The 23,425-nt window shown below is 40.7% G+C and overlaps 1 protein-coding gene across 1 annotated transcript in view; it reads left to right on the forward strand.

The window, feature by feature from the left end:
- The window catches only part of MICAL3 (microtubule associated monooxygenase, calponin and LIM domain containing 3), a 160,398-nt gene that overhangs the window by 92,079 nt on the left and 44,894 nt on the right, over positions 1-23,425 (forward strand). Inside the window, exons 24-26 of the mRNA XM_066550226.1 lie at positions 520-608; positions 1,714-1,801; positions 20,665-20,860. Coding sequence (XP_066406323.1) covers positions 520-608; positions 1,714-1,801; positions 20,665-20,860 — 373 coding nt within the window. The remainder of the gene's footprint in view (positions 1-519; positions 609-1,713; positions 1,802-20,664; positions 20,861-23,425) is intronic.

The following is a 23,425-nucleotide window of genomic DNA, read 5'->3' on the forward strand; positions in this document are numbered from 1 at the left end:
CTCTCTAGACTTCTGGGGTGTTAGTAAAACCAGCAGGATCACAAAAGGTCTTATTTGTGAAAATGAGACATTGTCCTTTCTACAAGTAGCCACTGTGCATTTTGAGAGATGGTTCTTTGGGAGTTAACACTGTCCTCTCCCACTTTCCTCTGCTGGTTGTATTCATTCTTGCTTTTTCCAAAAGTGCTTCTGCCAGCTTTTCATGTGATGATTTCTTTGTTCCTCACACACTGCCGCATTGTTAGCATGTGATACCACACAAGCCTCACAGCTTTGCTTTGGTGTTTGATGGGATTTTAAACTAAATGGCTGTCAGGCACCCAATGGAAAAGAGCCTAGTTACAAGGGGAGAGAGCAGGGCTGGAGCTAAAACTTCAGCTAGTGTTTGCCTCTGCATATAGTGAAGAAATTAGAGCAACAGGAGTGGCAGCAGAAAATAAGTTGCAGTGAGATGGATATTTATATTGTGCTAAATTCCTGTATTCCTGTTGCTGACCATCATTTGTGTTTTATCTGCAGGTAAATTCTACTGTAAACCTCACTACTGTTACAGAGTCTCTGGTTATGCTCAGAGGAAGAGGCCAGCAGTGGGTCCTCTGTCAGGAAAGGTAACTCATTATTTTCATCTAACATGCCATGTTAATAGATTTTGATTCTTAACATTGACAAAGTTATGTGTGATGGTTTGGGTTTTTTTTCAGAAAGTAGAAAGATTCGGGGTGCATTTAGTTGTTTTATCCATCATGAAAGCTTACAGTTCAACTAAATCTTATTTAAAAGCAATTCCTCTGCTTACTACTGCTCTTTTCATGGTACTTACTATCAAATTATGTGCAATCATGTTCAAAACAGAATTTTGATTTGTTTTTCTTGTCAGCTGAAATACTTTCTCAGTGTATGCTGAGACTAAATGAATAATATTACCAGTTCTGGTTTTGCTTTGTTTCTCCATGGTTTTACTTAAGATGAAACAAATTGTTTGCATTTCCTTTGAAACACAAAGTTCTACCCCTCTTGCATAAGATATGAAGATCACATACCTTCATTTCTGAAGGTCTGCTGTGTGTTAACAGGAAGCTGCATGAAAAGACAGAATATCCCCTTTCCTATACTATCATAATAGAAGTATTTGTGCTGTAAATATAGAATGAAGAGACACTGTAATACAGAAAGGGCTCAGCTGTCCCTCAGCTTTTGCTGTTCTAATCCAAGGCACCTCATTTTTCTCCTCAAGCCCCTTCTCAGTATTTTCACGTACTCTGAGCAAGCTACATGCTATTTCTTAAGTTCTGTTAAGCTTGCATGCTGCAAGCTGCCCTTTTCCCTTAAATTATATTTTCCTTTGTGCAAGCAGTGGTGCCTGTCCCGCCTGATTCTCAGGTTTTATTAGTACAAGCTGGAGCTCCTTTCTGGAAGGATAATGGATCCATCCCAGTATGTACCATACTTCCTGCCAAAAATAAAGACTAAAAATGGTACCTGTTTTATTTCCCAGAGGAGCACATTTCAGGGCTCTTACAGCTTTGACTTTCTTGGCTATCCAGTTTGATTTTCAGAGCTTTAATAAAGCCTTAAATTGAGAAGGAGCATGCTTGTTTTTTAGACCTTGCCTTATGTGATGGTTGCGAGGCATCCCAATTCCTTGCTCAGCTGTTCAGTACACACAGCAATTCCAACTTTAACATGAATTTAACTTCCCCCACCTTCTTCCAGGACACCAAAGGAGCTGTGCAGGACGCCATGGCCAGCGATGGGAACGGACGGGCCAGCAGCCTCCCCACCTCAGCAGAGAGGGCCCCAGGTAGCTCCGCTTCCTTCTTTGGCAGGGTGGTGCAGTTCTCGCTCGGCCTCGTGGGCAGAGTTAGGGTGCTGAGCCAGCGCCTGCACAGCACAGTCTCCTCCATTGGGCACCACGTAGCCCAGAACCCTCTGGACTCCTTTTTCATGTGTCAGCTGCTGGCATTTGGGGTTCCCTTTCTCTATGTCCAGTCAGAAGTTCTCGGGCAGATCCTAGGGGAATTCTGTGGGCAGCCTGCTGACCAGTGAGAGTTAATGTCACCCAGCTTTGAGCTGTGTAACTCGTTTGGTTTTTGCGGTGCCTTGTGAATTTTGTGTGCTACGTGGAAATCTCAATATATTATTTTGCACTGTGGCTTTGGGGCCTAGATGTTCTCAGTTCTTTCAAGGACATTGTTTGAAAGAATACCAGGAAAACACAGATGCTCAGTTGAGGGTCTCCTCTGAGTCAGCCCAGATAAAGAGCCCTGTAATGTATGCAGCTCAATGTCAGTGAAATTGAAAGTTTTTATGAAGCACTGGAATAGCTCACAAACTGGATTTCTGTGTTTTCCTGAATTCTGGGTGTGGTTTCTCGTTCTCCCAAGCTTCTCTTTATTAATCTGGTACTTGAATGGGAAAGATCCCATTATCTTTGGATTGTGTCTCCTTTGGAATTCTGGGTGTCTGACAGCTAATGGGATTGGATTCCTTAAACCCCTTGAATTTCGTGGTGCTGGCAGGTCATGGTGCTCTTCCCTCTGCCAGCATCTGTGCTGCTCCTGGTCGTGGCTTTGGAAATGGGGTGGTGAATGTGTGTGTCTTACTGTGACATAGTTTTCCCTTTTAACTTGAAATTCTAATTCCTTCTAACACGAGAGAAGTGTCTGTGCTACAAATGCTCGTTTGCCCAGCCCCCGAGTGCTCATTTTGTGATGTCAGAAAAAGGAAGAAATATTAATTTCTAGTACTTGTTCCAAAAGATTATGAATAAGCTAAATCAGCTGCTTTTAGAAAGGGAACATACTTAGAGCAATTCTTTGAGAAAAGAATGTTTGCATAGTGCCAGTTGAGAAGGCCTTAACAACACAGGAGCAGATAAAAATCATGGTGTTCTTTGACTTTATATTCTTATACAAGTGTTTCTAAGATTGTAACTGAATGCAATCTGACAAAAATTTATCCATAGCATGTTGATTTTTGGAGTGTAGTTACTTTCAAGATTTCTTCTTTTGTGTGTGTGCAATTTCCATATGGCAAAAGTGAGAAAAGGGTAGGGAAGAATGATATTTGCAAAATGCTATGGACAGATGTGTGAACTGCAGCATTTTTTGCCTAACTGGATAGATTTAAAACTGCTTTCTCTGAAAGTGAAAAAACTGGTTTTTTGTAGTTTGGAGCATATTCTTAAAGATGAATAGAAAAAATATTTATTGATACGCAGAGCAACTGATGTGAGCATAAGGGGTTTTGTGGAGTGAAGCTGTAGGTGATGATAATTGGAAGGAGGAGATTTGAATTACATTTATCAATTAGTTTATCACAGCTACTGCTGGCAGAAAATCTCCTTTGGTTTAGTCCTTCCAACAAATCAAATTTAATTGCTTTTACAAAGGAACATTCAGCAAGTAGCACCTAAATGACCGCTAGGTAGAGCAAACAATAGGGCATAGTTTATGATAAACTTCTATAAATCAGATGTCTCCTTCTGCAGTGGTGGCACAATCCTGTAGCAGCACTGTAGTACTTCCAGAGGAGTAAGCTGGAACAGACACCATTTTGTCTAATGGCAAAACTTGAAATCTAGGGCTCCTTTTGTTTGCTTTCTGCTTTTTAGAGCAGTGTATAACTGTAGCATAATGTTCAGAGCGTTTTAAAACCTTGCCCCTTGCAGTGCCCTGAGTGCATTAGGACATGCTCAGCTTAGCTGGGTCACCGTTCAGGCAGGGTGTTGTGGTGTATTCTCATGTGTGCATGGCAGAAGTGCATTCAGTGCTACAAGAGGTGAGCAGTGCCTCTGTTGTGCTAAAGAAATACCAGTAGTGGCTGAGTTTTGCTATATTTGTGCATTATGATTTAAGTAACTCTTGGAACTACTGACTTAGCAATGGTTAAGAAGCAGGAGGAAGCAAAATGCAATGTACTTTAGAAACAATCCAGAGTGGCATTAAAGGCAGGTCAGTTCTCTGTTACAGTCATGTCCTGTAGGTACCTACCTTCAGCTCCCCTTCCTGCTGGGTAGCTGGGTCAGGAAACCTGTGGTGGGTTTTACAGTTATTTATGGTTTCAAAAAACAAACCTTTTTGAACTACCAAGTTTACCTATACAGTGGAAGAACAGGATATTATTCCTGAATAATCAAAAGGAGTCTGTAAGATTACATCTCAGTGTAACTCCTGAATTTAAACTATTTGTGTATATTCCTTCTGGCAAGCTTTCACTGTAGCCTAGACAAATACCTTGAGCAAAAACCTGTCTGAGATGAAGACAGAGGCAGAGATCTGTTTCCTAGCCTCCACTTCATCCATCAGTCACTCCCCTAGTACAGGTCATACATCTGAAAGTGTTTTACTTCCTTTAGGGCAAGACCACCAAATGGAATTTGGCAATAGCAATTTCAGGCCCTGAGGTCTGAACTGATCCTCATGGTGGGGTAGGTCTTGGTGCAGAGTGTTAGTTGCCTCTACAAAGATTAAGTAAAAGCAGAAAAGTGTGTAACATGCTCAGGTTTGATATTTGGTGGAGATGGAAATATAGCTTAGAAGGCAAAGGGAAGGTGTACAGCAGTAACATCCATTGTGGAATATATAAAAAGGCAGCCATTTAAAAATTGTATACCTGAGAGTTAAATTCAGCCCTGAGCTACCAAAAGTGCTTTTTTCAGGGAGCTTTATGGTGACTCATGCAAGACCTGCTTTTTAGTAGTTGCCATGAAATCCCACATGGATGCAAATTGCATGGGTTTTCTCCCTACATTCACTGTATATCACCAAACTTTTTTAACCAGCTTAATGCATAAAATATATTCAACCACAGAGTAGCCTTCAGCAGGTTTAGTCAGGTGGGGTGAGATTGGTCCCAACAAGTCCTTTCTTGTGCTGTCACTAACCTGTTTGGCACGGATTAACCTTGCTAAAGATGTCAGTCCCTGCCTGGGTGGCCACAGTGCTGGCTGGCATGGAGTGAATTCTGTCTGTCCCTTGTAGAGTGATGGTTGCAGGGCACAGTCTGCGATCAGCAGGTTGAGGTTTGTTCAGCACTCAGCTGGAATCACCCTTTGTGTGAGGGGCTTGCTCAGAGCCTGTGTGGCTTCTGTCCTGCTGCTCCCAGGGCAGGTTATGGCCAAACTGGAACCCTTCAGTGGGGGAAGTGGCAACAAGCTTTGAGCAGTGGCTGCCATTCTCTCTGGGAAAGGGAAGTTGGGGACAGCTCTTACTGTGCTTTTGGTCCTGCTGAACTGTGGCATGCTTGTTGTAGATTCTGTAACTTTCTCTGTACCTTGTCTGCCTGTTTTTCTCTATCTTCTGCATTTGCCTTTGTGCCAAAATGCTGCTGTTGCAAAGAAAAAAAAAAAAACAACAACTGAACAAAAAACTTGCTTTTCAACTGTCTCTCCCTTTGATAATCTGTAACTGCTGTGTTTTGGATTTTTTTTTAATATAATTTACAGTACTTTATATGGTTTTAATGTGCTTTTAATGCAAATGCTGTTCTTCTGTTTGTTCTAAAGGTCTGTAAGAATGTTTCCAAATTTTCAGCTCTTTCTTGACAGATGGACTTGGAACAGTCTTTACCCCTATCAGCTTTATGATATGCTGCTTGGGGTGATGTTAGCCAGCAATGTTTTGTTGTAAAATATTTCCCATTTCAGGCTCATGTTTTCACAGCAATGCATTTCTGTCCTATCAGCAATAGGAAGTTGATAAAGGAAAGACTGCCTAGGGAAACTCATACTTGTACAGCAATAAAAGGGAAGCCATGAGATCTTTTGCTTTAGTTACTTGACCTGTGAAAGATTAAGAAATCAAACATAAGCAATAGTATGAAAAACTAAAATGCAATACAAATTAGAGGTACTAGGACTTGTGCTTTAATATCACATAAATACATAGTGTTTATGATAATAGGTATGCAGTCTGAAAAGTTAAAATCCTCCTATGGATGTGCCTTAATGGTTTTCAGGGAGAAATATTCAGAGCAAAGCCTTCACAGCAGGCCCTTGAACAAGTACTGTTGTATATAGCAAGCAATATACATGAGGAAGTTCTTGTGCTGACCTGGAGAGCTGGGAAAGAGTGGCTGTTTCCTCTAAGTGGCATGTCCTTTAAAGTAAATTATCTGAACCACGTTTGGAAAAGGATCTTGAGCGTCTGTACAAGTATAAGTATTTTTTGAATGCCTCCAGTATTATTTGCGCACAATTCAATTTTGTGTCTGACAAAACACAAATATATATTTCTGTTTAGGAATAAGCTTCTTGTTCATAAACATTGCCTCTATTGTTTGCCTCTTCACCGTTCTGCATACATTGAACATGCCTTACTTGTGAAAATGATTTAGCTCAAAGCAATACTGCTTTGTTTGCTGTGCAAACAAACATCATGATGAAATCCTCTACTTGGGCACTTCTTTTCACTACTGTTCACCTTTGGGTTTTGTTCTTGTTTTAATTTGATCTAGTTTAAACATTAAATTATGGAAGATAACAGCAAACAAATTCTGTGACGTGACATTCTGTTTGAGGTGCCTTCATTTTAAACCAATGAAGGTTTACAAATATATCCCACTCTTTTCCCTGCCAAAAATAAAGAAAAAGGAAAGCATTCATATTTCAGGATGCACCACCAAACTGGGATGAAAGCTATTTCCTCTACTAGCGTGCCTTGAATATTGTCTGTCCTGTTTGGAGAAGCCATGGTGGTGTGTTTAGCAGGACATGGCACAGGATTCTGAACCCTTTTTTGGGGTATCATACAACTGCAGAGAGATCTGATGGAAGATTGACTTCTCTCTGAAACATTAACAATACAGATTAAGAACCAGACCCTGTAGTTTTGGAATCTGAGGAGAGTGTGCAGGTTACCTGATTAGAATGAGGGTTCAGTGCCCAGTGAATCATCTCTCAGTAACAAGCCAGGAATCTGTTAGGATAAGTGCTTGACTGTTCCCAGTCCATCATGGTCCTTTTCAGTGTTCTTATCAGGATTTGAGTGGCTTTGGCATAAAGGAAAGGAGAGTGCTAAAGGATTGGCAATTTGAAGCCCAGAAAATTTGGAAAGGAAAAGATGTGTTGGGAAGGTTATTTGTTCTTAAGAGTAGGAGATGCAGCTGACCTGATGGAGTTTCACTGAGAAATCCTGAAAAATGTTTTGAGGACTGAGAAGTATATACAAAACAACAATGTGCTGAGTTTGTTCTCATGGCTGGATCCTGCTAAGAACACTCTTTCTTGGGAGTTACTGGGCTCCCAACTCCTCCTCTCTCTCTCTAGCTTTCAGACCTGTAGACTTGTGCCACTGGAATATTTGTTGTTTGTATGTGTATATTCTGAAGGGTGATATGAATTTTTCTGGGCACTTTAAGAGCTTCATTGAATGTTTATGTGTCTTAGAAAAGTAGTATCAAGTTTGTGGGAAAGAGTTGGATTTTTTTTTTAATTGCAGAATTAAAATGTCTGGTTTTTTGAAAAGTGGAATCTGAGTAATACTATTTTGAGTTTACTTCCCTCAGAGAAAAGGAGGGAACTGTGCATAAAATAAGTTCAGTGACAGATAATGTTCAAGTGAGATGATTTAGTGCTCAGAAAGGCTTCATGTCTCCGCTGTACAGTCCCTTTGAAAACTTTGATTTATGCAGTTGTTTTTAACCTGTTTTTGTTTTGGGTGTGTGTGTCTCTGAATTATGTAACACGTGGTTTCCCTGTTGCTGTGAAATGGAGATATTTTTTTGTTCAACTGTGTGAAATGTTCAAGGGAATAAATTCCAAATAAACTTCAGGTTTCTGAGTTTTTCTTTGTCCTCCCCCTTGTCCCTGCACTGGTTGCAGGTGAGGGATGCTGCAGGGGATACAGAATTGGGGGACAGTGGAATGAATAGCTCTACCGAGCTCAAATGCAACAGCCATTTGGAGAGCTCTGTGGCATGTGCCATCTGTCACTGCCAAGTACTTTTCAGGCTCTTTCTGTATTGTGGTGTTTATTTTAAATTTTGCTGTTGTGGTTTGCTCAGAGTGCAGGGCACACATTGCACAGACAGCACGACCTGCTGAGCACCTCCTTGCGAGATATTCTGCTGCCTTGGCAAAGCTGACTTTGGATAGATGTGCTCTCAGCATTGTGGCTTCACAGAGTTTGGTGTCTTGAGGAGGTTGTTTTGTGTGGCTTGCTGCAGGCCAGAGGTCTTTGTCATGCTCTGTGACCAAGGCAGTCACACCCATGGGAGAGCAGGGACCCGTAGTGTGACAAGAGCCTTGACAGGCTTTGGTTCCTCTGCTTGGTGTAGATCTGCTGTGTGGTGGGATGTTTTGGTGTGATGAAAAGACAGAAAATTAGTAAATACTTTGTAGCCAAATCCTGTGTCTCATGTTCTAGCTGAACTGTTGTCATTTCTGAGGACTGCACACAAGGAGGTGACCTGCCTTCCTCAGGACCCTTAAGAGCCTATTCTGTGATGTTGTCACCATGACAAACAGACCTGGATTGTTGTTCTGAGCTGCATTTTCCTGGTCTCAAAATTACAGTGAGTTAGTCTACATTAGGGACTTGTTCTGCATTTGTTCCTCGCATGCTTCTCCTGCTTCCTACTCCACCATCTGCAGCTAAAAGCTTGGTATAGCTGATGATTTTTGAAAGTTCAATTGTGAATGATATTTGGCCAGAGTAGATTACATTTAAATGGCAGGGTCACAGAGCTACAACCACAAACCAGTTCTGATCTATGTAAAATTTCCTTATTTGGAGGGAGGTAATTGCTTTATGCCTTTGAAATTGCCTCTCTAGTGTCATGGCTTCTGTAACAGGGCTGAGAAAGTGTATGAAGGTACTTCTAAAATTATGAGTGAATAAAAATTAATACAAATTAAAACAAGGAAGTTATGGTTTTACCACCTGCTTGTGATCAGCAGTGTAATTTATTAGATATGTAGTTGGTGATGTATCTTAAAATGCAAGAAACAAGGGGAGAAAACCAGATTAATAAAACAGCCAAACAAAAACAAACAAAAACCCCAAAACAAAACAGCACCCAAACCAAAACTAACAAAACAAAAAGCCACAAAACCAAAACAAATAGAAATAATCTCAAGGGAAAGAGCAGATAATCCAGAGTCAACATCAAAGCTATTCTCCTGCTTTTTTGATGTGTATTTTTGAAGGAAGGTGAATTAGTAGCTGAGCTGATCCTTACAACATGGAGTTTAGCTTGAGCTTTCTGAACAAAACTGGGCAGATGCTCTTTAAGGATGAGATGGCACTTCTGTGCCCTGTTTAGTTGCTTACATCTGCTCTCAAAAATGTATGTTTAGTCTGACATTTCTCATGTTTGCTGTCATCTCAGAAGGCTGTGTTTGCTTTTTTAGGAAAATTTCATAATCCTCCTTTCTGCTGTTATAGACGTTTATCTGATGGCTTGAGGGTAAACGTGTTTAAAAATAGGATTTTTTTTACCCAAGAGATGTTTTGAATACTTCCAGGCTGATGTGAAAACACATCAGAACTGATGTGTAAACTATTTTTAATCAGTAATAAGTCTTTTGGAAGCTTGCTTCCTGAAACTATGCCAGATTTTTAATATATCTACATATATAATTACGAGAATTTTCCTAGTTTTGGGAAAAATTTCCACTAAGGTGTGAAGCTCTGGATTGCTTGGAATATTCAATTGCTTTGTAAAATTTACACAAGAGTATGTGGCATAAGTGTAGGTAATAGAAAAGTGTGCAACACAATGAGGGAGCAGATGTTGAGCCTTCTTGGAGTATGTGGATCTTTTACTTGTGACAAGTGTTCCCCACTATATTTTCCTGTAACTGCCAGCCTAAGATTTCAGCCTGTTCCATTATCAGCACCTGATAATCTTGACACAAAGGGTAGAAATTAGGTAAAGCCATGCTTAGTATGTAAATGGATTCTGAGATCCAGTGATTATGGAAATCTCTAGGACATTGCCTCAGGAGAGATATAGTGGTTATTAACTCAGTAAAGAGAAAGAAGATAGCTGTTCACAGGTGGTGGTTTGAATCTGATCACAAATTGAACAGGAGCCTGAAAGCATTACATCTCACACTTTTATTATGCATGATAAAATTTCAGGTTTCTGATGGGTTGTTCTTAAATGATCAAAATATTGTCCAGTGTCCCATGTGGAACTAGAAGTACCAGTTTCTATAAAAAATAAGCAAAATTTGTACTGAAAGATTCAAAGAATCTATCACAGAACAGTTTGGGTTGGAAGGGACCTTAAAGATTGTTCAGTTTCAACCCCTTGACAAGGACCCTTTCCACTAGACCAAGTGGCTCAAAGTCCTGTCCAGCCTGACCCTGAACACCTCCAGGGATGGAACATCCACTTCTTTGGGCAATCTGTTCCAGTGCTTCACCATCCTCACAGTAAAGAATTTCTTCCTGCCATCCAATCTAAACCTACGCTCTTTCAGTTTAAAGCCGTTCTCCATTGTCTTACTGCCCCATGCCCTTGTAAAACATCCATCCTCAGAGCTCTTGCTGGCCCTTAGGTACTGACCAAGGCCTCCACAGAGACTTCTCCAGGCTGAACAACCTCAACTCTCTCAGCCTTTCCTCACAGGAGAAATATTTCATCCCTCTAATCATCTTTGTGGCATCTCTGGGCTTGCTCCAGCAGATCCACCTCCTCCTTACATTGGGCCCCCAGGGCTGGAGGCAGAACTCAGGTGGGGTCTCACCAGAGCAGAGGGGCAGAATCCCCTCACTTGCCCTGCAGCCCACTGTGCTTTGGATGCAGCTCAGGACATGTTTGGCTTTTGAGGGTGTGAGTGCACGTTGACAGGTCACGTTGAGCTTCTTGAGTCCTTCTCCAAACCTTCTGCATCAGGCACTTCTTCATCCTCCTGGTTCCCTGCCTTTGCCTTCTGGGATTTGAGCTATGTGCCTGGAACACTTGCCAGTGAAGATTCCATTCCTACTTTTAGGTGGAAACAGTTTTGGTTTGGCTTGGTGTGATTTGTACGTTGGGGATCACCTGTCTGATCCTCACAGTGAAATGGGAGATTGCAGAGGGATTGCAGACTGTACTTGTGCTACAGACAAGTGGCAAGAGATCGATGCCACCATGAAAAAATGATACCAAGTGTTATGTAGTAGATAAGATAGCAGAGGCTTTCTTTGTAACAACATAAAAGTGGTCACTGTTTGGATCATAACTGCACAATCAGTCTTAAATATTAATTTCTAAGTTATTTAATTAAAATAAAGAGAATGCTTCACTCAAAAAGTGGGAAACCTCATTAACCAAGGTCATGGTGGTTCTAAAATCTAGTGTGGCCTTTTCTTTTTTCTCCCTGCCAGTCCCTGGATGTGCCTCATCAAGAACCCAGGTGGTTCTTTGAGGTACCGTACCTTGAATAGCTTCCAGAACAAAATTTATGCCTGCAAAGTAATGTTATTTTATCCTCTTCAGCCTTCCCACACTCAGCTTCTTTCAGAGAATGGAAATGAGGCCAGGCAACATATGATAGAGCTGATCTAAATACCAAGGAGAGCTCTGACATCCTGGATGATACCAGGAAAATGGAGCATGATTGGTAATAGGTTACTGACTTACCAATGTTCCTGAGTGATTAACAGGCTAAAAATCCCTACATAACTCATATTGTATCTCTAGGACTGGAAACCTGTTTGGGCAGCAGTAAAAGTGAATTCTGTACAAACATAAAGATTTTCCTGCCAGAAGAGATGTAATAAGGAATATTGAGCTTAGCAGTGTTCCCTGGGGCTTGGATTAGGTGACCTAATACCTCCTTTCCCCTGATTCTCTTCTCCACCCACCAGTGACAACACTGGCCACTTTCCAGGAGTCAAAAATAGCCACGCTCCTGGATGATTCTGTACCTCTGCTGTAAGGAAGGCAACTTTTCTGTATTGTTAAACCACATACTGAACTCTTAACCTTCATTACATAATGCTTCTACTTCATGCATCTGCATAGGGGCAACACTGCTCCTCAAACATAACTTATACTGTGAGTTAGATGAATTTCTTTTTGTTTCCAAGACATAAGGATAAATTACAGATGACCTTGATCTTAAACTGGCTAATTATATTCACTTCTGGTTGCTTCCACTAAAACCAGAGAAAGGTCAGATCAATGCAATTGCCAGCTGGTTCTAAAGTCAGCCCTACTGATGCAGTAAGCAACTGTTTTGTCAGTGTCTGTTTTGGGAATTCCTGAAGTCTGTTTTAATTAAAATAATGGGGAGGAGTGGGGCAAAACATTGCAACACTCATAAGACAAATGTGTGAGTTTTCAATTTCATTCAGTAGTCAGTCCTATTAATTTTCACTGTTATGAAGAGAACAAGCTTCCACATTTACAGACAGTATCTGAGAATGGAGAACTTAATTCTAGCTGGACGTTGTGGAATGTGTGGAGGAGGACTTACACCTTCATGTGTTTGTTTCTGGGCTGTCTGTTTCAGAATCCCTTGAGTATTTTATCTGTCAGCTGTTCCTATACACATTAGAGTGGTTTGAGGGGGGCTTTCTGCTCTTCATTGCTCAGGGCACCAGTAGATATGAACATCTCACTGATTTTTATTTAATGTGCTGCTGAATCCGTGCTGTAAAACGTCTTGGCCAGCACTAGAAGTGGTTCTTTGATAACTCTACTGGGTACTTCTGCACCAGATAGTTTTTTGATTAAACACCTTTCTGTCTGTACGGCTTAATCTCCCCATTTTTCTGTTTAGGTCCCAAATTTGCTGGGGAGAATTTCTAGACTGATGGTGTGAGGATGGAGCCTGACATGGTAGCAGAGATCTTGAGAATGTTGGTTCTTGTCAATTTAATGACAGTTTTATTGATCAGGTCCAGCATAAGCCAGTTTGCATTTACAATTCCCAAGAGCTTTGACTCAATAGAGTGCATCTTCTGGAAAGCTTAGTTAGTATTTACTGCTAGGATTGGTACATGTGCATTGCAGAACAATTTCAGGAGGGCTCTCTTCAGGTTTGAGCACATTTTGAATGCTGTTCATGGATACTGGGTATCTTGCTTATGAGTAGACTGGTTTTCATACCATCCTCTTTGAGTTCAGGCCTTTTATATTTAGCAGCATGTGTTATGGATCAAATGGGAAACATCAGAAAACTCAAGATGTAATGGCTTCATAGTGTATCTGAGTAATTCAGGCTGAGGGCTTGGGAACACCCTACCATAGTAAGAGAGAAAGTTGAGGCATTGTATCAAAGTAACAGGGCTGCTTGTGATGGCTTAACCCCAGCTGGCAACTAAGTACCACACAGCTGTGGGGAGCAGAATCAGAAAGTAAAACTCATGGGTTGAGATAATTGAAACAAAGTAGAATATTACAATAATAACTGTGGCATTCACATTCTCTGAAAAAATTCTTTCACCCAGGATTTTTCTCCTGAGAAGCTGGGAAGCCTCAGAGAAAAAGGAAAACAAATTCTTATCTCATTTGCTTCTCCTGTGTTTTGCTCATGTGGAATATGTTTGGAGATTGTTTACCCACAGGTGATTGTTTCATTGGATTCTGCTGTGAGTTGTTTTCACTCTTTGGCCAATTGGGGCCAAGCTGTGTCAGGACTCTGGAAAGGGTCATGAGTTTTCATAATTATCTTTTTAGCATTTAGTAAGTATCCTGTCTGTATTCTTTAGTATAGTATAGCATTCTTTAATATAATATAGTATAATGAAGTAATAAATGAGCCTTCTGAGAACATGGAGTCAGATGCACCATTCCTGCCTTTGTCGGGGCATCCCAGCAAATACAATAAATATAACAATAACAATAATTGCAATGAAAAGGAAGGAATGAGAGGAATAACCCCAAAGAACAACTGATGCACAATGCAGTTTGCTCACCACCCACTGACTGACTCCCAGATGATCCCTGAGCAGCTCTCAGTCTCTCCTGGCGATCTCCCCCAGTTTATGTTCTGGCCATGGCATTCTATGGATGGAGTATCCCTTTGGCCATTTGGGGTCAGCTTCCCTGGCCACACTCCCTCCCAGCCTTTTGTGCACCTGCTCACTGGCAGAGCAAGAGATACTGCAAAGTGCTTGACTCGGGGTGAGCACTGCTTAGCAACAGCCAAAACATCAGCCTGTCACCAATGTTACATCACACCAAACCCAAAACATGGTACCAGCTACTAGGGAGAAAATTAACTCTATCCCAGCCTAAACCAGGATACTATAAAGCATTTAAATTCAAATAAATTTGTTCTTGTGTCTGTTTGAGGAGGTGTTGCATTGCCCCTTTTGCCTTTGAGGATGTGCTTGTCCAAATTCAGGGCCTCCTAGCAGGAAATGTGCAGTTCTGCAGCTCATGATGTGAGGCTGTGCAAACAAGCACTGACAAGAATGCAGCAGGTCTGTTGGGCTCTTGCCAGGGGTTTCCTGGAGAAATTTCCTATAAGAGAAGATAAATGTAAAAGAGCAGATGAATCCAGACTTAAGACTTTGAACTTCTTACTAACCCTTAAAAAACCCATTCCGTTTGACACCCTTCTGCAGTCAGTTCAGAATCGCCATGGACATGCTTTATGTATCTGTTGCTGTGCAGTACAGAAATTTTTAACAGTGTCTACAGATAATAGTTTTTGAGAGGATTAAGGAAAGGATTTCAGAAGAAAGCAGTTGGAATGTCTTAATTGACTTACTGTTTGAATGTGTGCAGCATCTAACAAATGAGCCTCAATATCAAGATTTCCTTTTTTTATTGTGCACACAGTGCTGGGCACTTCCTTACATCAAAAGTGTTTTTTCTTGAAGTGAAGTTGAGAGTGAAGTGCTTGGCATTGTGCATTCTGGATCCTGTTTTTGGCGCTGCCACCAGACTGTTGTGAGATTGCCTTGCTGGTATTTAATCTCTGTGTCTGGACTTGTGCAGTGCCTCTACAGTACTTACCTACTTCCAAAATAGGTTTGTTTTAGTCTGCTGGTGCTTGTAAAGCCTTTTGAGGCCCTTGGACGAGAAGTGGAATTGGAATACAAACAGGCAGTTAGTGGAACTGAAGTGGGTGAGGGTGAAACTTCCAGGAAAAATCCTGAAACTCAATGTGACATGAACACAGATGAAAAATGAGAAGCTAAGAATACTGCTGGATCTCGTTTGCTGCCTTCTCCTTTGAGGTCTATGCCTTTGAGGTATAGACCTCAGTGATAATGTTTGCTGAATGGATAATGCACTTCAGAAACCTTACCCCAAAAGGTATTTCGTAGAAATTAATTGCAAGGGAATATGAGGACTTCCAGCATTTCAAACTCAAAGTTCATTGCATCACTTTTTAACTCCCCTGGAAAAGTTCCCATCTCCCTTTTCAGTACTTGGTCACAGGCAATATACTGCTGTTTCTATAGGATTTGTTTTATCTGACACAGTTCTCGAACAATTGTGTGGAGGTAGAAGTAATTGAAGTGTTTGGAAAAGACAAGTGGAAACAAACAGCTACAGTGTTTCACATTACCACAAAACCACAAGCTTTGGGAAATCCATAATGAAGATTTTCCTGAGAGTGTATTAATTCCTTCCCCCTTTTGCATGTGTTTCAAAGTAGACTCCTTTATTTGAATTTCCATAATTCCCCAAGGCCACAGCTGAGTCTGTGCAAAATACTGGACAAGAGATGACATGCACCTTAGTCAGATATTGAGATAGCAAGCTAAGAAAAGCAAGTCTAGAGGTACTGCTTGATAACTGAAAAACAGCTTCTAGTGAAATAGACAGGTATTTTCCCTTTGGGAAGAATTCATTGTTCTCAGATTCCCAGTTCTCTCCTGCATCTTCAGCATGGAAGTTGTGTCAAGGAGTAACCTTGGCAAGATTTCATTGAGCCCATGGGAGTAACATGTAGATTTTACAGAACAAGGTAATACTGGAGGTGAGTTGAGATAGGATCCTCTCTCAAGAGGAGCTTCTCAAGCCTTCCAGGAATTGCCTGAGTTGCTGGAATAGGACACACTCATGCAGGCAAGGAGCAGTTCTGTTAGGAATGTTATCTCTGATCAGACACTTATTATTTCAGGAGGTAAACTCTGTCAAAGCTGAGATAAATTAAGGGCTCTGGCAGCTTTCATGCAGCAGCTAAGCAGCCTGTCCTGTTAAGAAAAACAGCTCCCTTCAGATGATCTATGTAATGTTCATGGCCCACTGACTCTTCCAAATTAAAGAGTCAGATTTTAAAATGTGTCCTATTTTGGATGTTGTTTGTGGGTTTTTAGCTGATCAGTTGGTTGTTCAAGAAGCTACACTTGGCTTTGAGGTAGCTCCCCTCTCTGGGTAGTAACACAGCTTTTCTTCCTGGCTGATGCAGCCATGGCAGCCTTTTTCCTCACTTGGGAATGGTTGCTGACTTTTGTCCCTGTGGGCCCAGAGGCAAGGACCAAGTGCAAGGTCAGGTGCTGGCTGGGCACTCTGAACAGTCTGGGGAATACAGTGTATTAATTAATAAGGGAGGCAGCTTTCCCCTCCACAGGGACTTCAGGTCTACAAGAACTGCATTGGAACAGACTTTGCCCATGCATTTAGCACCTTATATATATATATGAGGGAGAAATGAGAGCAGGCAGTAAGCTTCAGAATTCCTCAGTCTTACTTATATTTTTGTTGTAGTGTCTTTATGGGGTTTTAATTGTAGCATCAAATTAGTTGGTGTGAACTTTAGAGTATAAGATGGGGGAATTGTCCATCATCTGGACACTTCAGTGATGCCTGTATCTCACATTTACTTTCATCCCTTGTATAAGTTTGTGAAGTGCAGTGCTTTTCCTTCTGATAGTTGATGGCTTCGTGGTGCATGGCTATCAGTAGCATTTCTCTTGTTTCATATTTGTTAATAAGTTGGACAGTGGCTTTGCAGACAGCCATATCTGCTAAATGCATGGCATCTTGTAGAAACAGACATCTTTTAGAAACAAAACAAATATGTGAAGTAAACTAAATAGTCTGTGTAGTGTAAATTCCTAGAAATCCCATGCTTAAACTGGTAGTGGAGTTTCTGCATCATATTCTCTGATGCAGAGCTGTTTTCTTGGCAGACTGGAGAGATGTGACCACTTTTGCATCTCAACTATATGGATATATAAATTAATGAGAGAAGGTGCTGGGAATGTCCTTTCTACTTTGAGATTTTGAGGCAGGGAGTGCTTGTCAAGCTCACAGGACATCTTGGCTTGGCCACATTTTTTTGCATTAAAGTTCAGGTTGATTTTCTGTCTTTTAAGATTTTTTTAACACAGTTGCATTGTGTCACTCCCACTTACAGGATTTGCTGTGACAGGATTTGTTTCATTCTCTGTGTCCCAGTTACACTGGGTCTTTGTGATGAGAAGGGCAGTGATGCTTTGTGTCTTGAAAAACTTACCTGAAGGATCATATATGTTCATGAAATGCATGTAAAAAGATGTCAGCTTGATTTTTGAGTCCTTCTCTACCTAGCAGTGATTGCTGCCAGTCTTTCTCCCCACACTAGATATTGGAATACTGAAACAGCCTTTTTTTAAAGAACTCTACTCAATTTAATTTAATTATATGGCAATTGTTTGTTTGGGTTTGGTTGTTTTGGTTTTTTGTTGGTTTTTTTCTTCGAAAAGGCTGACAAAAAGCCCCTAAGATGGTTAGAAAACAAAAAGAGTGAAATAATATCAGACAGATAAAAGTTCTTGTTCTTTGGTTTTCAGAATCCTTTTTATTGTGAACTTTGCAGCTATGTCAGGGTTTGCATCAGAAGATAGTAAGTTAAAAACAGCTTGTGGAAAGACATTCCTGTTAAAGTAGCTGAGCCTTGCTGATGACTCCATGTGTATAAAACGTTCTGAGTAGTACAAAACCTTCTTTTTTAAATCATTATTTTAATATATTCCTTGTTTGTTTTCCCTGACCTTGGTGTTACTATGTTACCCAGAGTCCTGTTTTTTTCTACTGTCAGCCAAAGTGGCAGAGCAAAATTCGAGGTCAGTTCCCCTGGTACTGTGAACTCAGGGCTGGGTAATGTAACATGGATTGCAAAAATGGATTTGGCTGAGTAGGTATCACCAGAGAGAGAGAGAATGAAAAAGAGTGAATCCCAGTGAAAAAGGCAGTTCAGTTCCACTAAACTTTGCAAACCAAAGCACAACAGAAGGCTTAACAGCAGGAAATGGTGGAGACCACAGTATCCCTGGAAATGCAAGGCAGTGTTGCCACCTGACCAAGCTTATTTGTTTGTACCATGAAGAAGCTCTGGAGTTCCAGCTAAAGGCATGGGCAGCCACTTGCCCATGTCGTGGAAGGGTTAAATCATACTAAGGAAGAGAGAAAAACACTTCTGGCGGTTGTCTTCAAGATTTTATCTCAGAGGAGGGGGATAGGAAATAGATGCCAGGAATTATGTAAAGACCTGTGTAATTTTGTGTGAAATATGAAGGTGGTACTGAGTAATTGTCCTGGAAAAAAACCAAAAACTGTTGGGAATAAAGTGAGAAACTACAGAGGATGAAGAAAGGAAGCAAAAGCTGTCTTGGAAGTTAAAATGTGTGAGGATAAAGTAAAGGTTGCCAAAGCTCATGCTGGGTTAAACTTTGCAAAGGAGAGCAAAGCAAAGAGCTCTGTTTTGTAGGCATGTAGGTAAAAGCAAGGTAAGGGAAAACAGAAGTGTGTTCATAGTGAAGATGGAGCTGACATAAAAATGCAATTTTGTATATAGTAAATCCAGATGGACATGGGAGCAAAAGAGTCAGTGGGGAAGAGCAGGATTGGGAAATGAAGACTAATACAATGAAGCAAATAGTCTTTGTCTCAGAAGAGTGGGAGAAATGTAAAATGAAATTGTGAGCTTTGTGGTAACAATTTGTGATTAAATCAAGCTGTCCTAATGTACTTTGACTGTCTCATTCAGGAAATACTGTGGACCACTGGGTAACAGAAGTATGTCCTGCAGATAAACTAAAAAGAAAACAAAACAAATAAACTTTAAAAGGTGATCTGAACATGTACATATCAGTTAAACACTAGGTGTAGCATCTTTTAAGGAGTAACTAAAACCTGCTAGTTCTGCAAGGGAAGTCCTTTGACCTCATGCAGGTAAGTGCTATAAAATGTGGCATGGGTTCACCAGAGACTGTGCTGGACTAGCTTGACAGCTTTTATTGACAACTGATACCTCCCATGAGGGAAATTGTAGTGCATTTGAACAGTCTGGACTTGAGCAAAGCACAGGAATGCTGACACATGGAAATAATTATTGGAACTGGATAAAACGGGGGAGTAGTACATGAAGTGTGAGTAGCTAAGAAGTTGGGCTAAATTAGAGATGAGAGGTTTTATTAAAGGAGGAAATAAGGGGGTTGGATGTCACCTACAGACTATGCAGTGTCCCAAAAAGTGATATGGGGTCTGATTTTTGTAATACTGTCATTAAAGTTACCAGCCAAAAAAAAAAAAAAAACCAAGGAAAACATCTGCTAATGAAATTCAGGGCTGAATCAACGTTTCAAATCCTCATCAATGCAGAGGAGGACAAGCGCATCATCCACTAAGAACTGCAAAATGTTGCCAACTGTAAGATTAAACTTAGGAATGTAATAGTGGAAAGTACCAGGTCATGTACTAAGAAAATGTTGAGAATTTTGGCTACCAACAAAGTGCTTATCAGTTGAAAGCAAAGGAGGAAGATCTAAATATCATAAAAGCCACCAGTATTATGTGACATATAAATAGGCAGGTGTGTTCTCAGCATGTATCAGATGAGAGATTTGTGGCAGGGTTGTGTGTTACATTGATAAGGCCTCATCTGGAAAGCCACGTTCACTTTTAATCACTCAGGTTCTGAAAAGATTAATCCAAACTGGGACAGGTGCAGAGACCTAGGGGATGATCAGAGAGCACTGAAGAGCTTATCTTCAGTGAGAAGGCATGGCTTGTTTAACAAAGCAAAACAAAGGCATGGAAATATGGGTAAGGGGTCAATAGTGGCATGGTGTTCAAGCTAAAATATTGCAATTTAAAAAATAAGTGGATGAAAGCAGGATAGAATAAAATTCATCGAGTGCTACTGTGAATTAAGCTTCTCAATACATTTCTACAACTGTCTGGTTCACATATCCTTGCAATTCTGGGGGACTTCTGGGATTTTTACTTGCAAATGTCTCTCTGAGATTTGTCCCTGTGATTAATTTCATTACAAATTCTGATTGAAAAGTAAATCAATTCAAGTCTATTAAAAGTTTTAAAATTTGGCCTTTTTCATTCCTTCCCTCATCTTTAAGTAGTAACAATATTGCCTTGCTCATTAACTCTGTACATTTCCCTTGGCTGGTGCCAGTTTTAACATGCAGCAGGGTTGCCCTGTAGCATTCCTTCTGTGTCTCAGATAATACATCCAGCCTTGTGCCCAGGCCTTCCCCACACAGACTTCATTGCATCTCTAGTTTTTGCAGCTAAAATGGCCCTATTTCCTCTCTCAACTAGGACATTTAACATTCTTTTTAGCATCTATTAGCCAAAACCACTAAGATTCCCTTTTGCAGTCTGGCCTCCCAGTAGTGACGAACAGGATAATGACGTAAGGTATTCTCTCGCTTTATTTACCTCCCTCTGCCTCGTGCCCCTGTTCTCCCAGTTGCTCAGTTCTCTCAAAACTGTGACTTTCTGACTGTTGCATTTGTTGTTTATTGCCTGGCTTGTCCTCAGGTCCCAGTGTGAACGGGCTGGAGGAGCCCAGCCTGGCCAAGCGGCTGCGGGGCACTCCGGAGCGCATTGAGCTGGAGAACTACCGGCTGTCCCTGCAGCGCGAGGAGGAGCTGGAGGAGGTGCCCGAGGAGACCCTGGCAGAGCACAACCTGAGCAGCGTGCTGGACAAAGGGACAGAAGAGGATGTGCCCAGCAGGTCAGCACACATTGCCCAGCAGCTTTTTCTGCACTCATCCCAGCTGGCTTTGCCTGCCCTTCCTTTTTCTTTAACTATTTACCATGTTGCGCTTTCTAAAGCTTTTGAGACACACAGGCTTTTCATCTTGTAGTTTCTGTTCTCAATAACTCACTACTATCAGAAGACGCCTCTAGCACTGTAATACCATGAGATTAATACCATGAGATTAAGGTCCAAAATGGGAAGGGATTTTTAAACTTAATTTTTCAATTGTATCAAAGGTAAGTGAGTCTTTTGAGCAAATAGAACATGCATTCAAATGGAAGGGGGTTCCAAAGTTATATACCTTCTTTTATACACCTTCTTTTATATAGCTATATAAAGTTATATACCTTCTTTTCTCTATGCTTTGCATTACAATTCAAAACCATGTTTGGTTTCAAGATTTAGGCTTGGCACACATGTAATCCTGACTTAATGCTGGTGCAATACCTGAGAGGTATTAATGGAAGCAATAGCTGTGGCTGTTGAAAAATGTGTTGTACCTTCACGGTAATAAAATGAAGGTGTATAAATGTGTTGCACCTTCATGAATTTCTCTTTATATGCAAAATTATGTGCAAGCACACCAGGATCCACATCCATGCAGGCAGAGCTAGTGGAAACAATTTTTACAAGAATCATTGAGAGGAAATCCTTGAGGAAGTATGCTCATGAACTTTATAGTCAATCACACATTTTTGCAGAGTCTTGGTCTCTTAACACAATTTCTCATCTACTTGTCTTTGTAGCAATAGCAGCCCTTACCTTTTCATCTCTGAGTCTGTCCAGTAGACTTGAAATAAACTCAGAAAATGCTATTGTTTGCTTCCTGAAACTTAGATCCTACAGTCATATTCTATGTATGAATTGCCTGCAGATATAGGTCTGTATGAGAAATTCAATAATCTTGGCCTATTTTTGGGAGATTCAAACTGTATTTTCTTAACTCATCCTTCCTTTAGTTACCTGCTTAGGTTTAGGAATTACATCAACTATGACAAAATAAGCATTGATGATCTCAGGGGTTTTACTCCGTTATATTTCTACCTCTAAAACAAAAGTGTAGAGCTATTGACTGTTGTTACTCTTTGTCTTGATTTCACTAAATCAGGACACAATAGGCCTGTTCAATAAATGGCAGAAAACTTACAAAGGCCAATAATTAGTTTAAAAAAGTGGAGTTTTGGCATTTTGGTATGAAGCTGATGGTCACTGCCAAGAGGTGTTTTGTGAGATTCTGAAGATTGAGGGTGGAACGCTATTAGGTTAGCAAATTTGGTTTTTGTCTTGTAGGGTGTTACAGTTCCTTTTGTCCTACATTCATCCCTATAACTTGTTATCAGTATGAGAATTTCTGTCTGTAGTAGACTGCATTGTATAATTTTCCATGTGAGAAGCAGCATGGGCAATTCACATTCTGTCAAAAGGAGAAAAGAGGAAACACATCAAATTCCCCTGTTTTGACCTGGAAAACTTTATATTCCAAATCTAAATATGGCAAGCAGTTTACTCAGAAAATGGACAAGGCTGTGTGGGCCAAATATCAGAGAGAGCAGAGGGAGAATTTTCTAGGAGGTGTAGCTGTTGGGTATCCTCTCTTCAGCTGTATTCATTCCATGGATAGACTGCAAAGACATAAAAAAAGGGGGGAGAAGTCTGACTACTTTTTCAGCAATAAAAAAAAAAGTTTTTACTCCTGCAACAAGCCAACCAAGGCCCTGATTTAATCATCTTCACTGTCTTGGTGCAGTGCTGCAGGGCTAGGAGCAGGCAGAGGAGATGGGGAACTCTTTGTTCCCTCTGTGTCTTACAAAGGATGGGTTGGGCTTTCAGGGTTCACTTAAGTGGCAGATAAAAATCAGGCAGAGACCTCACATTTTGGTGCACAGCTTCCCATCACGCACACACTGCAGAGAAAGTTAATCGGAAAGAGCATTCAAGGTATATTTTTTCAAAAGATAGTTAATCTTATTTAAGTTTCAATTTAAAAAAAAGATCAATTAAGCAATTAAAGCCAGACTACACAGTAGTGTGAGGTGTAGGAAACCATTTATATGCCTTATTGATTGCCTTTAAGTTGCAGTAGCTCCCAGTGTGCCATCTCCAGTTTTGGTGTCATGTCCTGTGGCCTTTCAAAGGAGTGTCGTAGGACAGCTTGTGCTGCATAGGTCTGTATGGCAAGGGAAGAGATTCATTGCCACAGTTTGGGTTTCAGTTCCTCTCCTCAGCACTAAATCTGTACATACACCTTTTTCTAATGAGATACTCAACTGCTTATGCAAATTCTATAGAGCAACCTGCCTTGGTCTTTGATTTCTGCTTTATAGAAAAATAAAATTTCAGCTATTGAGTGAATTCCTACAGCACAGGGTTTCCATGTGAAAGGAATGCTCACTATACCAGGCCATCTCACACTGCTGTCTTTCAGCTTCTCATTTCTCAGTATTCAAAGGTCAAACAAAAGCCAAGTGATAAATAAAACCCAAAGAAGGTGAAGTGAGCTGTGTGGTGAAGAATTTGTGTCGTCACTCCTCCATGCGA

Source organism: Molothrus aeneus, chromosome 5 (assembly GCF_037042795.1).
Source record: "Molothrus aeneus isolate 106 chromosome 5, BPBGC_Maene_1.0, whole genome shotgun sequence".
Lineage (NCBI taxonomy): Eukaryota > Metazoa > Chordata > Aves > Passeriformes > Icteridae > Molothrus > Molothrus aeneus.